Source organism: Rhincodon typus, chromosome 26, assembly GCF_021869965.1.
Source record: "Rhincodon typus isolate 14 chromosome 26, sRhiTyp1.1, whole genome shotgun sequence".
In the NCBI taxonomy this organism is placed as follows: Eukaryota; Metazoa; Chordata; class Chondrichthyes; order Orectolobiformes; family Rhincodontidae; genus Rhincodon; species Rhincodon typus.
Window position 1 is genome coordinate 39360469 of NC_063357.1, and position 13378 is coordinate 39373846.

Here is a 13378-nt window from a genome sequence, read left to right on the forward strand (position 1 = left end):
CAAGCAGGTGAATTATGTGCAGGATTTTATGTCTGGCTAAGGTGGGGTCTGAGGGACCAGTGGCAGGTTTTCCACCTTTGGTTTTATCAGTGTGTCTTTCAAATCCATCTCACTCCTCATCAACTTCTAGATAGGACTGAACTGCTTGGGATGGTTCCTGGTAAATGTAGGAGGAAGTGATGGTGGAACAATGGTAAGAGTGAGAATAATGGTGGGAGTGATGTGAGGAATGTGAGTGAATGTGGGGTTGAGAGTGGGAGTGGTGGTAGAAACAGGAATTGAGGTAGGATTGGGAGTGATGATGGGAATGGAAAGGAGGTAGGATTAGGAGTGATAGTAGGAATGGGAATGGAGGTAGGATTGGGAGTAATGTTGGGAATGGGAATGGAGGTAGGATTGGGAGTAATAGTGGAAATAGGAATATGAATAGGTTCAGTAGGGATAATGGGAATGGGAATGGATGTAGGGTTGGGAATGAGGGTGGAATTGCATTGGCCATGCAAGCGACAGCAAAATTATGATTGATTGATGAGGTGGGAATGATGGGAGTGGGAATTATAGTCACAATGGAACTGAAGGTGGATTTTAAAGTTATGGGGCAGATATTACCTAGATGATGGAGGAGGTGTTGGTAATGATATAAGTAGTTCAGATGAAAAGTGAAGTTTGGTTTGACAATATTGCAAGTGATGGTTATGGAAAGGAAGATGATGATAATGTTATTGATTATTGGAATGTCCATGCAAAGAACAGTGCCAATTCTAGGATTGCTGATGATGAGAATATTATTGATGGGAATATTTGTGACATTGGGAATGTTGGAAATAGGAATGTTGGTGGTGTTGGAGATGGGAATGTTGATGAGGGACTGTTAATGTTGAGAATGTTGTTAGTTGGAACGTTGGTGATGACAGGAATAATGGTAATGTTGATGAGGGAGTGTTGGTGATGTTGGGATTGTGGGTGATGATCTTGTTGGAGATGGGAATATTGATGAAAGGAATATCCATGTTGATGAAATCCTGATGGGAAATGGGAGTATTGGGGATGCTGGCCTTACATTGCAGTGGAGCAATTCGGGATTCAGTGTGAGAACAGAATTCAGCACGACTCAGGAAGCAAAAGAAGTGACTCCAAAACTGAAATGGAATCAGTGGATGGTCGTTCAGCGTCTGAATTATTGCATCAGCCTTTCACTTCTAGGTGTCTCCCACTCCGATAGTGACAAAACATTAACCACACTGGATATTGTGTTATGGGATGAAAAGGATTTATTTGTTCCAATCATTTGTTTTTCTTTAACAAAGTTCCATGTTGATTAAACAAGCATTTTTTATGAAAATCTGGGAAGTCTCGAGGTCTGAAAATGTATTGAATAAAATATTTAACAGCCCAAAGGCACAGATGCATTCTGGAAATTAGTTAATAACTAATTAATGATTGAAGGGTAAATTCTTTTAAAACTAGCCAAGCTGTTGCGGTATTAATCTGGCCATCCTGTGATCTGCTGGGTACAACTTTCTTTTTCGGAGTTTGAATCACTTCTTTGTTGCTTCAGTTGCTTTCTTTGAATCCTGCACTCCTATTTGGGCTTTGGACTCATAGGTCACTGGGATGGTGATCTCAGAGGACTGCACGGCTGGTTTCTTCACTGGCGTTTCCACTGTCAGTATGCCACTGGGTGACAATGTCGAAGTAACTATAGCTGGGTCCGTATCTGGTGGCAGACTGTGAGGAAGGGAAAAGGAGATGAGATCGCACAAGCAAGACAACATCTGCAATACCCAAACTTCAATCATCAAGAGAAACTCTGTTTGAAGCCAAGAACTGAGTGATAACTGAGCCTTTGACAAAGAAGCTATGGATGACATGGAATGTTGCTGCTCTTTTAGTGTCGCTGGGTTAAAATCCTGGAACACCCAGTTACCTAGTCCATGTGGAGTGCGGCAGTTCAAGAAGACAGCTCACCGCCACTTCCTCAAAGGTAAATGACAGCACTGTTTGGATAGGTGTAATGTCCTATTGGTTGTGGACATCCCCAGGATAGACTTGGTGACTGAAATGAGGGGATCAAACAGTTTTGAAAGGAACTCATTAAACAGTCGGAAACGGGATACATTTTTTTTGGGGGGCATCACTGGCAGAGCAACCATTTGTTGCCCATTCCTTTAACAGGAGTGGCTTGCCAGGCCAATTTCAGAGGGAAGTTGATAGATAACTACTTTGCTATCAGTCTGGAGTCACATGTAGGTCAGAACAGGTAAGGACGCCAGATTTCCCTCCCTAAAGGATATTAGTGAACCAGAATACATAAATAATCCATCAGATACAACGGGACTGAGTCCTAATGTTCTTCTAATAGAATGAAAGAATCCCTACAGTGTGGAAGCAGGCCATTCAGCCCACTGGGTCCGAACAGCATCCCACCCCAGACCCAACCCCCCACCGTACCCCTGTAATCCTGCATTTCCCATGGCTAACCCACCCAGCCTGTACCTCCCTGGACACTATGGGCAATTTAGCATGGCCAATCCACCTAACCTGCACATCTTTGGACTGTGGGTGGAAACCGGAGCACCCGGAGGAAACCCACACAAACACGAGGCAAACGTGCAAACTTCACACAAACAGTTGTCTGAGGGTGGAATACAAACCCGGGTCCCTGGCACTGTGAGGCAGCAGTGCTAACTACTGAGCCACATGCCGATAAAATGCAATGGTATCATGTGTTTCTTTTTGACTGACTGATTTGTGAGCAGCCTATAGAGAGAATTCCAGTCTAAGCCATTCGACCTCAGTACCAATAAGAGGACCTTGAGAAGCCAATGGCTCCAGAATGGTGTTCTCCAACCACCTACTACTCGGCATGGTCCTTGCGCTGGGTAAGTTTATGGGTTTACATCCTCATAGTTCAACATAAGCACAGTTCACATATACACCTGATTTTATGACTGTACTGAAATTGAAGAGAAATGCAAACCTCTAAGGAAGAACTTCCCACTTGGAAGTCAATGTTAGCTGGAACACCATTTGACCTGAAGCCTCCTGTATGAATTGAAATCAATCCCAACAAATAAAAACAGAAATTGCTGGATAAACTCAGTAGGTCTGGCAGAGTTCGCATTTCAAGTCCAGCGACCCTTCTTCAGAATGGAATTGAAATCAATTGTTAAGTTGATATTTTTAAAGCAAGTATGCTGTGGCTATTAGTAATTTTAACATTATTACAAACCTATAGATTTTTAGAATGTTACCTTTTATTGAAGCACGCTGTTTAAAAAGACATTTTTATCTGCAATCCAGCCGCTTGTTTATGTTTTAGGTTTGCTGCGATTCCAAAATTTTTTTACGTAAAAGTTGCTAACGATGACACCAACTTAGCGCAATTTAACTTGGCGACGGTTCAAGATTTGGACAGCATGTTAACTGCACATCACAGTAAATCCCACTGGATATAAACTGTTCACCTGATCACAGAGCAGCAACTAGACTGTCTGATTTCCAGCAGGGTCCATCAAGGTGAAATCCCAGTTGGATTTCTGATATTCCTCCACTTGTCCCTCTTGATTCTTTCGTTAGGTTTGTACTCCTATTCTGTGAGCCCTTCTGATCCCGAGTTTAGGACCTGGTCTTAAGTCTTAAACGTGGCACGCAGCATAGTGTGGATGCAGCTTTGGAGATTATGGCTTCTGGATAAAAGCACAGAGAATATATTCCTAGTAGGGAATATTACTCAACAAAAATGGCCAAACCTAGGTTTTCTCCCATTTCCAAATAACAACATGAATGACAGCAACATCAGGGAGAGCTGGGATCAGTCGCACTAATCTCTCTGCTCAAATCTCCAATCAGCAGCCCATGAAGTCAGACCTGGGATAAATTCCAGGGAATTGGATAGCTACTTAATAAGGACATGGTTGCTGGGCTATATGGAGAGAGAGAGGAGCCAATTGGAAAGCTCTGCATAGACATAATGGCTGGATGTTCTTCTGTGCTTTTCGGAACCTTGATTCTAAAATGCAAACTCAAAATTAAACAACAAGAGCTTTTTGTTAAACTGCGAAACAAAGTCAAAAAGAATTTACTCACAGGTACTTCCGAGTAAAGCACCTTGAAACGAAACCATGCTCATCCTGTCGCTCCTCGTGCTTTCCTGCAGGAGAAAATAATTGAAGACTTCTATAAAGGCTGTTAAGGGTCATTATAAATCATGACCATTTTTTCACCAGGTAGGATAAACCACCACAATTCACAGTTAAATAGATCTTTTCTGTTGGGTATTTGTATGTCAATTAGTTACATAACTGAACAACTTGTCCTTTAGCAATCCACCGAAAATCATGCTCCTCTCACAGGACAATGCAACCTTCCAATTTAAAAATTATCCATCAGGTTTTGAAATGACAATAAAGTATTTCAACTTCTTAGAAATGTGTGTCCTCATTTATTTTTTAGACGTCAGATTCCTTTGCAATGGTTTGGTTGGCTTTGTATTCAGGGACTTGTTGCAGACGTGTCTTAGGTGTGGTGCTTGTCCCATCAGGATATGAGCAGTGCGGGCACCTAATACAACTAATTTTCAGTTCTTTTCGTTTGCACAGTTGACCAAAATGTGAGCCCAGCTACTGAAGTTCCACACCAGGAATGCACATTCCCAACATCAGCTTGCTGGTGCCCAGCTATAACAAATAGGAAGGCTTTTGTTACAGCGTCTACATTTGTAATTGAGGTATAGTCTGCTCTTGTACCTGTTAGGATGAGCTATTCCCTGTACAGTTTAGGCTGGGGAAATTTCCTTCCCGACTGTGACCAGGGTACAGATATTCCATTCCCCATTAACTCGATCTCACTGTCTCTAAAAAGGCTAATAACATATAGATACTTTTTCACATAAATACCAAAATGAATGCTGCATTCGCTTTAAACTGATTCAAATGTCTGACAGTGTACACACTCCACAGCTCTAATAAAACTATTAAGATCCCCCCACCCATTAAAATTTGCCCCCTTTAAACAAGCTTCTAAAAAAGAAAACTATTTGTTTGCATACCAACTTTCACATTGTCTCAAATTACTTTACAGTCAGCAAATTATTTTGGAAGTGTTGTGACTGTTGTAGGGAACACAGCATTCAACTTGCACACAGGGAGTTCCTTCAAACAGCAATATGGTAGTAGCTTTGTGAGCTCTTTGATTCATGCTGTTTGAAGGATAAATATTGGCCAGGTCCCTCTGCTATTCTTTGAAGTAGAGTCATGGGATCTTTTAATGTCCATCTGAGGGTCGGTGCTGGGATGGAGATCAATCCAATGTCTCATTGGAGAGACAACAGTGGCAGCAGGGCTGTTGTACCTCTGTACTTGTTTGCTGGTGGGGGATATTTAAATGAGCATCAGGGTATTGTGTCTGAAGCTCACCCGGCTGTGTTTGTTTGCAGACTCCTAGGCAGCAGGGGGGTTTCCCTCACCTGAAGCTGCTGATCGAAGTACCCAGCGTTGGGAAGGGAAGGGGCATGTTGAAAGACACACCCCTTGCCCTTGTTGTCAAATCCCTGCCTGCAACACCCACACTGCACCATCTCCACATCTCTCCCCATCCACTACTCCGCCATCACGCACCTTGATCCTGGTCCTCCCTTACTCTGAGGCTATGGGTGGGTGGAATACCACCTGTAGTCACTCCCCTGCAGGACCTCTGCCCATGGGATCCTTGATCCTAACTGGAGGCTCAATTGACCTACTGTGTTCTTGTCTATTCTCTGCATGAGCAACCCAGCTAGTTCCACTCCCCACTCTACCACTACAACCGATGCTTTTCCTGCAGGACCGTTATCCTTTACCCTTTGGGAAGTTCGAACTGGCTGTCCCTCCACCTCACTCTCCGGCAGTGCATTCCAGATCAAAAGAACATCCGAAATAGCAGCAAGAACGGAGGCTTGTTGAGCCTGCTCTGCCATTTAGTATAATTATAGCTGATCTTTGGCTTCAACTCCAGTTCCTCACCTGTTCCCCAGAGATACAATGAGAGCTTTAAATATATTAACTGATGGAACATCTACAAGCCTCCGGGTTAGGGAATTCCATACCTTCACAATCCTCTGAGGGAAGGAATTTCTCAACAGCTCAGGGTTAACTATTGGCCTGTGAGTGCAGCCCTGTGTTTTAGTCTCCCCAGCCTGGGAAAACAACCTCTGAGTATCGATCCTGACTTTTCAAATGAGGTACATTTTGACATTAGCACTTCCCGTTCTTTTAAACTTCATAGAATAGACAGACAATTTACTCAGACTCTCATCACAGGAGAATGGTCTCTCTGAGTCACACAGAGATATTACAGTGTGGATTAGGCTTCATATCTGCATTGGGTCTCTAAGCATTTTAGTGCTGTGTCAATCTCCTGCCTCTTCCACATTGCCCAGCAAATTCAAATCCTCATCCTTTTAAATGCCTCAATTGAATCTGACTCCATCACACTTCCAGGCGGTCCATTCCAGGCCCTAACTACACTCTGTGCTTCCTTAGCAAAACACTTCAAAACTGTCCCCTCTGGTCTTCCATTCATTTATCGAACGGGTGCCGGCTTTTCCTTACTCGCTCTGTCCAGACCCCTCATGATTTTGAAGACATCTATCAACATAGGGACCAATCTACTGAACTGTGGTTTGCCTCAACTGCAAGTAATAACCATTCTTAGATTTAACAAACAAAATTGCACATGGTACGGTCTCACCCAGGCTCTGTACAATTGCAGCAAGGTTTCTTTGTTCCTGTAGTGCAAACCCTTCACAATAAAGACCGCATGCTTACTTTCTGTTTTCCTTATATCTGTGCACCCCAGTCCCTGTGAATATCAACATTTGCAATTTTAAAGAAATATTCTGCTTCTCCATTTTTATGACTAAAGTCAATAACCTGACAAAAAAGGACAGAAGAACTGTGGATGCTGGAAATCAGAAACAAAAACAGAAATCGCTGGAAAACTCAGCAGGTCTGGCAGCATCTGTTCTAAGGAAGGATCACCCGACCCAAAACGTTACCTCTGATTTCTCTCCACAGATTCTGCACAGACCTGCTGTGTCTCTCCAGCAATTTCTGTTTTGGTTTCTAAATAACCTGACACTTGCCCACATTATATCCCATCTTGTTGCCCATTCACTTCATCTGTCTGTATCTCAATGCAGTCTCACTGCTGCCTTCCAGTTTACATTTCTACCCAGTTTTGTATTGTCAGCAAATTTAGATACATTAATCTCAGCCTCTTCATCTAGTCACTAATATAGATTGTAAATTGCTAAGGCTCCAGCAATGAACAATACTCCACTAGTCCCAGCTTGCCATCTTGAAAATGTCTTATCCATCTCTCTGTTTCCTGTTAGGCTGAAACAGTTGACCACAACTCCAGTCAGAGACAGAAACCCTACTTCCAACCCCAATCAAATTTAAAAAATGCCCACTTCAGCACTGGAGATTCCTGTTCTGGGGCCTTTTGGTATGAGCCAGTCTAAGCAAACCTCAAATCCAGAAGTGCAAAGGGTTTTTGTTGAAACTACACCACTTTCTGCAGCACTTAATGCCTTGGTCTTCATTTTAAATGGTCAGCAGGCACTTTGAAATCTACTGTGAAAGGTAAGTACATACTTGAAGGGGCATCTTGGCAAGTGGATAAGGTGGGAGGGAAAAGTCCCAGTGAGTGGGGGGTATGTGCCAGGTGGGTAATGGGGAAAAGTCACAGATTGGTTAGGGTCAGGTAGATAGGGTTCCAGGGGAGGATGAAGTGGGTAAAATGCCAGATGTGTGAACTGAAAAAGGAGCCAGATAGATCGGGTCCCGGAGTGCCTCACAGGAGGATCAGTACTTAGGAGAGATGGAGATTTCAGTTCAGGTTGGAGCTGGGGCTGGGAAACAGATTGGGATGTTATGTTGGGTCAGATTGGGAGGTATCAGTTGAGGGGTAGGAAGGTATTAAGTCGAAACATTGGGGGTGTTATCAGATTAGGTTGAGTGTTTGATCAGGTGGAGGAGGAGTTGTGTTGAGAAGAGGAATTTCGGTTCTGGTGTCTCTGGAAATGTTGTGGCAGTGGGTATGGATGGTATCTGGTCAGATTGGAAGGAGTGTTGTGACGTTGGGTCATACGTGGGTGTCGGGGTTGTGTTAGGGAGCTGTGTTGGATCAGATGGGATGGAGTTGGTGATGGGGGTGAATGTTGGGTCAGGAAGTGAAGAGGGAATGTTTGGTTGGGGTGGGTATAGTCAGGGAGTTCAGATTAATATTTACCCAGGTATTAGAACAAGTATTAATCCTCTAACCTTTCCTGGATAACCTGCGAGCCTACGGAGTTTGAACCCTCTGAATTCTCGACTTTAAGGGACTTTTTCAGAATTATCTTGATGCAGGGAATTTGCCAATAATAATACCAAGTTCCAGTGCAATTCCCTTGGAGCCAGCTGCCTTGAGAATTCTGCATGGCCTTGATACCCAACTTCCATTTTGACTTCAGCAAGGACTATCTGACCATTAGAATACCTATTGCTTCTAACTCCATAAGCCCTTCACATACGTAATAGCACCTTGTGCGTGGTACCTTATTGAAGCTGACATCCCAGTACACTACATCTACTGGTTCCCCACTACTGGTTAGATGGGCAAAATATCTAATTAGTTGTCAAACACGCCGTCCCTTTTATAAAACTATGTTTACTTTGTCTATGAACTATGATTTTCCACGTACATTGTTTAGACTCCCTTAATAACAGATTCCAGCATTTTCAAAAGTCAGGCGAACTGGCCCACAGATTTTCCCATTCTGAAGGAGAACTAGGGACGAGCAATAAATACTGGTCCAACTAGCGAAACCCGCATCCCAAAAGTCCATTTATATGACTTGTTTCTCCTGGAAGATGTCACCAGCCTCACTCCAGAGGCAATTTTGAGAGATGCCCTTCTGAATCAGACACAGCAGACAAGGAAATCCTCACTCTCTCGCTGCCTGCTAAAGGCGTATTAGAAGGATATAACAGGTTGACACCAGCTTGCTTGGCATCGTGAATGAACCTCCCTCGGTGGTCAAACGACTCCTCCATCCCTCAATTCATTCTCACAAATCTTCCTCCCCCAACCCCACTCCTGTAAAACTTTACATTCGTCCTAAAGAGTGGTGAACAGAATTGGACATGGAAGAACACAAGAAAATGAGCAGAGTAGACCATTCGGCCCATCGTGCCTGTTTTGCCGTTAAATACAATCCTGGCTTCAAATCCACTTTCCCACCCACACTCAATATCCCTCGGTTCCTTGAGAGAAGCCTTGAATCTACTGAACGCTCCGAGTACTGGGTTCCAAACATTCACAAGGGGCTGAGTGAGGTAATTTCTCCTGGACTCTGGTCGATCATGTTTGCTGTTGGCGTTGGCCTGGAACATCCTCGTTTTGCAATCCTGGGCTCTCTGATATTCCAGACGGCAGACAGGCTTAACAATATATAATTTAAGAAAAATAAAAACTGGGCTTTACACTTCCTCCAGTCTAACAGGAAAGTGAGAGGGGGTGGGATTCAGGGACTCAAAACTCTTGGGAATTGATTACAGGCACTAACCCATTGACAGGCTCTGAAAAGTATTTGGGAAAAGTGGGAAATACCAAGACTACAAATGAAGAGATTTGGAGGGGGCTTACCGGTGATCTCCACGTATCCATCCTTGGTCTTGACTGCGATTTCTTCCGGGGCGAAGTGATTGACATCAAGGCTGACTTTCCACTTATCTGAGGTCACCTTGATCTCGGACACTCCAGTACTTTGCTGCCGGCTCAGGCTACTGTCCTGGCCGCTGGTAGGAGCCGCTGCCCCGCTCGGTGCCACCAGGGACGGTCGGATATAACCCGGCCACATGCCGGGCCAGTCGGCGACCGACCAGTCGTGGGGCAAAGCCGGCATCCCGAAGCACTGGTCAAAGATCCGGCCGGGGTAGTGCCAGTCCCGGAACGGATCCCAGCTGGGGCTCCGCATGAAACTGAAGGGGATGCGGCGGTCGGACATCAGGGCAGCAAAGGGGACAGAGGCAAAGCCGGGCTAATGCTGGGCCAAAAGTGTGGCACGGCGTTGCTTTTATATCCTGGGCTATATTTAAACCAGATTCCAGCCGAGTCCGATTATAGGGACTGCCCTCATTGGTGCGGAATTCAAGCTCTCCAGGACTCCCGAATGGTCTCTCCAATTGTCTGGATCAGAGTTTGGCAAGTGAGCTTGTTGTTGACAATAGACACAATATTCCCCCCTGCACCCACCCCTGGCTGTGTACACACCCTGGCACAAGGGCCATTAACTCAATTGCTTTACTTGCAGAGGGCCAGCACAGTTAGGATGGGCCAAACAGCCCCGTTCTGCGCTCTGAACATCTCTGATTGGGAAGTTAGTGTTTGGGTTTCAACTCCCTCCCTGGGTTACGGTAAAATCCGGTCCACTCCCAAAACGGACTGTGTGTACTATTCTGGCCACTGTGCACCCAATCTGGGCTTCTCCAGGTTTTTAAAGAAAATAAATGAAAAGAAAACTTATTTCCTGCAGGCAGAAAATACACCATGCACAAATATCTCATATTGCACTGCACCTGTAACTCATAGAAAATCCCTACAGTGCGGAAGCAGGCCATTCTGTCCATCAAGTCCCAACCGACCCTCCAAGGAGCATCCCTCTAAACCCACCCCACTATCCTATCCCTGTAACCCTGGCTGACCCACCTAGCCTGCACATCCCTGGGCACTACAGCATGGCCAATCCACCTAACCTGCACATCTTCGGACTGTAAAATCACAAGGAGAATGTGCAAACTCCACACAGACAGTCAACAAAGACTGGAATTGAACCTCAGTCCGTGACACTGTGAGGCAGCAGTGCTAGTCACTGAGCCACCCATGTAGCTCTGTAGCTCACACTGCACATGTAACTCACACTAAACATGTAAGACACAACACGTGTAACTGCAAGTGCATTTTGCATTGCACATGCACCTTGTACTGTGCATAATGTCACACTGCCCAGCCATCTTATGCAGTATATCCATCTTGCAGTGCTCATACATTTTGCTCTGTGCATAGATGGAATGTCAGGTTCATCATTAGTGAAATGCAATGCCTATTCCTGATGTAAAAATCGTTGCCTTCTTGTTAAGTGCTCCGCCATGGGCCTGGTAGTCAGGCATGAGTTGCTTTTGCTGTGTCACTGCTACTGGAACAAAAGTGTCTACTCTGCAGCACCATCTGTGCGTTTGTTCACAGTCGCACCCATGATGTCATGCCAGCACAGCATTCAATTTTAGACTAGTTGCAAGATCTAGGAAAATACAGCAACAGTTATAATCAGTCTGTAATTTTCTTTGCAAGTCAGCATGCCTGGTGACTGGTCAATGCCTGGTCTCCATATAGGTGCAGTGTGATGTTAAACCTGTAACCCAAAGGTAATCTAATCTAAAGCGCAGATTGCCAAGAAATGGACAGATTGTTTATAATTGTTGCTGTGCTTCCCTGATCTTACAACAAGTGGAAAAGTTACTGTCAAAAATTGTTTTGGTCTGGTTCCTTGCTCACTGCCTGAAATGAATTTCAGACACTTTTGGTTTTGCAATTGATATAATGCAATTGTCGTTTTTCTGGTATTTGTAGACTGCAATGCTCCACCTAGTGAAGAATTTGGCAATAAATGCAGTCTTTGTCAAAAGCACTGTTCATGAAGTCTCTGAGGAATGTAATCTTGGCAAATGGCAAGACGTTACTGCAATTATCTACACGTCCTCTGGACCCAGCTTCGGATCTGTGTATCCAAATCACATCCTTTATTCTTGGACCCTCATTACTTTGGACATGTCATCAAGGCTGCCATCCACTTTATTACAAACCCTTCCTTGTGTTATTTCCCCAACTCTGTTGGGGCTGTCTCTCTATCTGTTTAACTGCTGGTCACCTGTGACACCTTCTGTCTGGCTGGAGAGCAAAAAAGCCTGTCAACTCCTGTGTAACATGAGAGTTAACAGATTGATCACCCTGTTGTTCAGTGTCTATCCCCTCAGCTACTGTGGCTCTGTGGATGTATCTGCCTCAGGTTCTGCTGAAACTCACATCCCAAGCAGGCCTGACTACCTCTGCAGCCTGCAGCACCACCTTACAAAGACAGATAGAGAGAGTACACCTGAATTAGTGATTACATATCTACTTATGAAAAGGATCCATTCTGAGCGATGGGAGTGAGCTGCCAATGCACTTGGAAAATTCACTTCCAGGATCTGGAACTGGGGTGATAATTTTCTGTATTCTTTTTCATGGAATGTGGGCATTTTACCCATCCCTCATTGCCTTTCAACTGAATGGTTTGCCTCTTCATTTCAGAGGGCAGTTAGGATTTGACTTGATTTATTTAGTTTTGCGTGTGCTTTGTTACAAACACTGTGAAAAGTGTAATATAGTGTCGCCACTCTCCAATGCAATTTTAATACACAGAAAAATAAACCAAAACATAGAATATAAAGGCAAAAAAGCTAAAGAAATAAAGAAAAAGTGTACAACTTTACAGTCCTTGTGAAGTGCTCCGCCATGGGCCTGGTAGTCAGGCATGAGTTGCCTTCGCCATGTCGCTGCTACTGGAACAAAAGTCTCCAGTTTGTGGCACCATCTTGCACCCACCAACACCCTCACCTCTATGAGTCCTCACTGGACCCTGCCAATGCAGACACCACTGATGCCACTGGGTACCACGCCGGCCCAAATTTGACTGCATTGCTGCAGTGAGTTTGCCTCAGGCCCACCTCGCCAATGCAGTGGCTGCTGATGCCAACAGGTCTTGTACTGGGCCTAAGCTCGCCTCCGTCACCACCTCCATGAACCTGTGCTGGATGCAGAAGCTGCTGGGGAACCCAAACCCACCTCCAATGCCAATGTCACCAGTCTGCGCTGCTGGGCCCACTTGCTGCCACCAATGCTATTGCTGCAAGCAACAAGAGGTGAGAACAATAAAAGAGAGAAAGAAAAGAGGGAGAAAAAAAAGGAAACAGAAAGGAAAGCAGACAGAGTGGGTGAGCCCCGGGCTCAGAAATGCTACTCCACTGCCATCTTACCAGAAGACACAGTGATGTTGGTCTGGGGTCATATGTAGGCCAGGTCCCGTAAGGATTTCTTTCCCTAATGGACATTAGTGAACCAGATGGGTTTTTACAACAATTGGGATAGCTCCATAGTCATGATCACAGAGATTAGATTTTTTTTTGTCACTCCCTCCCCACATCAGGAGTGGGTAATTTGCACGCCTGCTGCCTTCCTGGGCAATAAATGCTGCCTAGTCAGCGATGCCCTTATCCCATGAATGAACAAAAAAAAAAATTAGATTTCACGTGCT

The 13378-nt window shown here is 44.7% G+C and overlaps 1 protein-coding gene across 1 annotated transcript; it reads right to left on the bottom strand.

The window, feature by feature from the left end:
- Positions 1-1264: 1264 nt before the first annotated feature.
- Positions 1265-10220, bottom strand: hspb1 (heat shock protein, alpha-crystallin-related, 1). Its single transcript, XM_048612666.1, has 3 exons — positions 9673-10220; positions 4090-4153; positions 1265-1728 (listed from the first exon to the last, which is right to left on the bottom strand). Exons 1-3 carry the CDS (start codon positions 10031-10033, stop codon positions 1539-1541), a joined length of 615 nt encoding a protein of 204 aa, XP_048468623.1. The 5' UTR covers positions 10034-10220; the 3' UTR covers positions 1265-1538.
- Positions 10221-13378: the final 3158 nt, after the last annotated feature.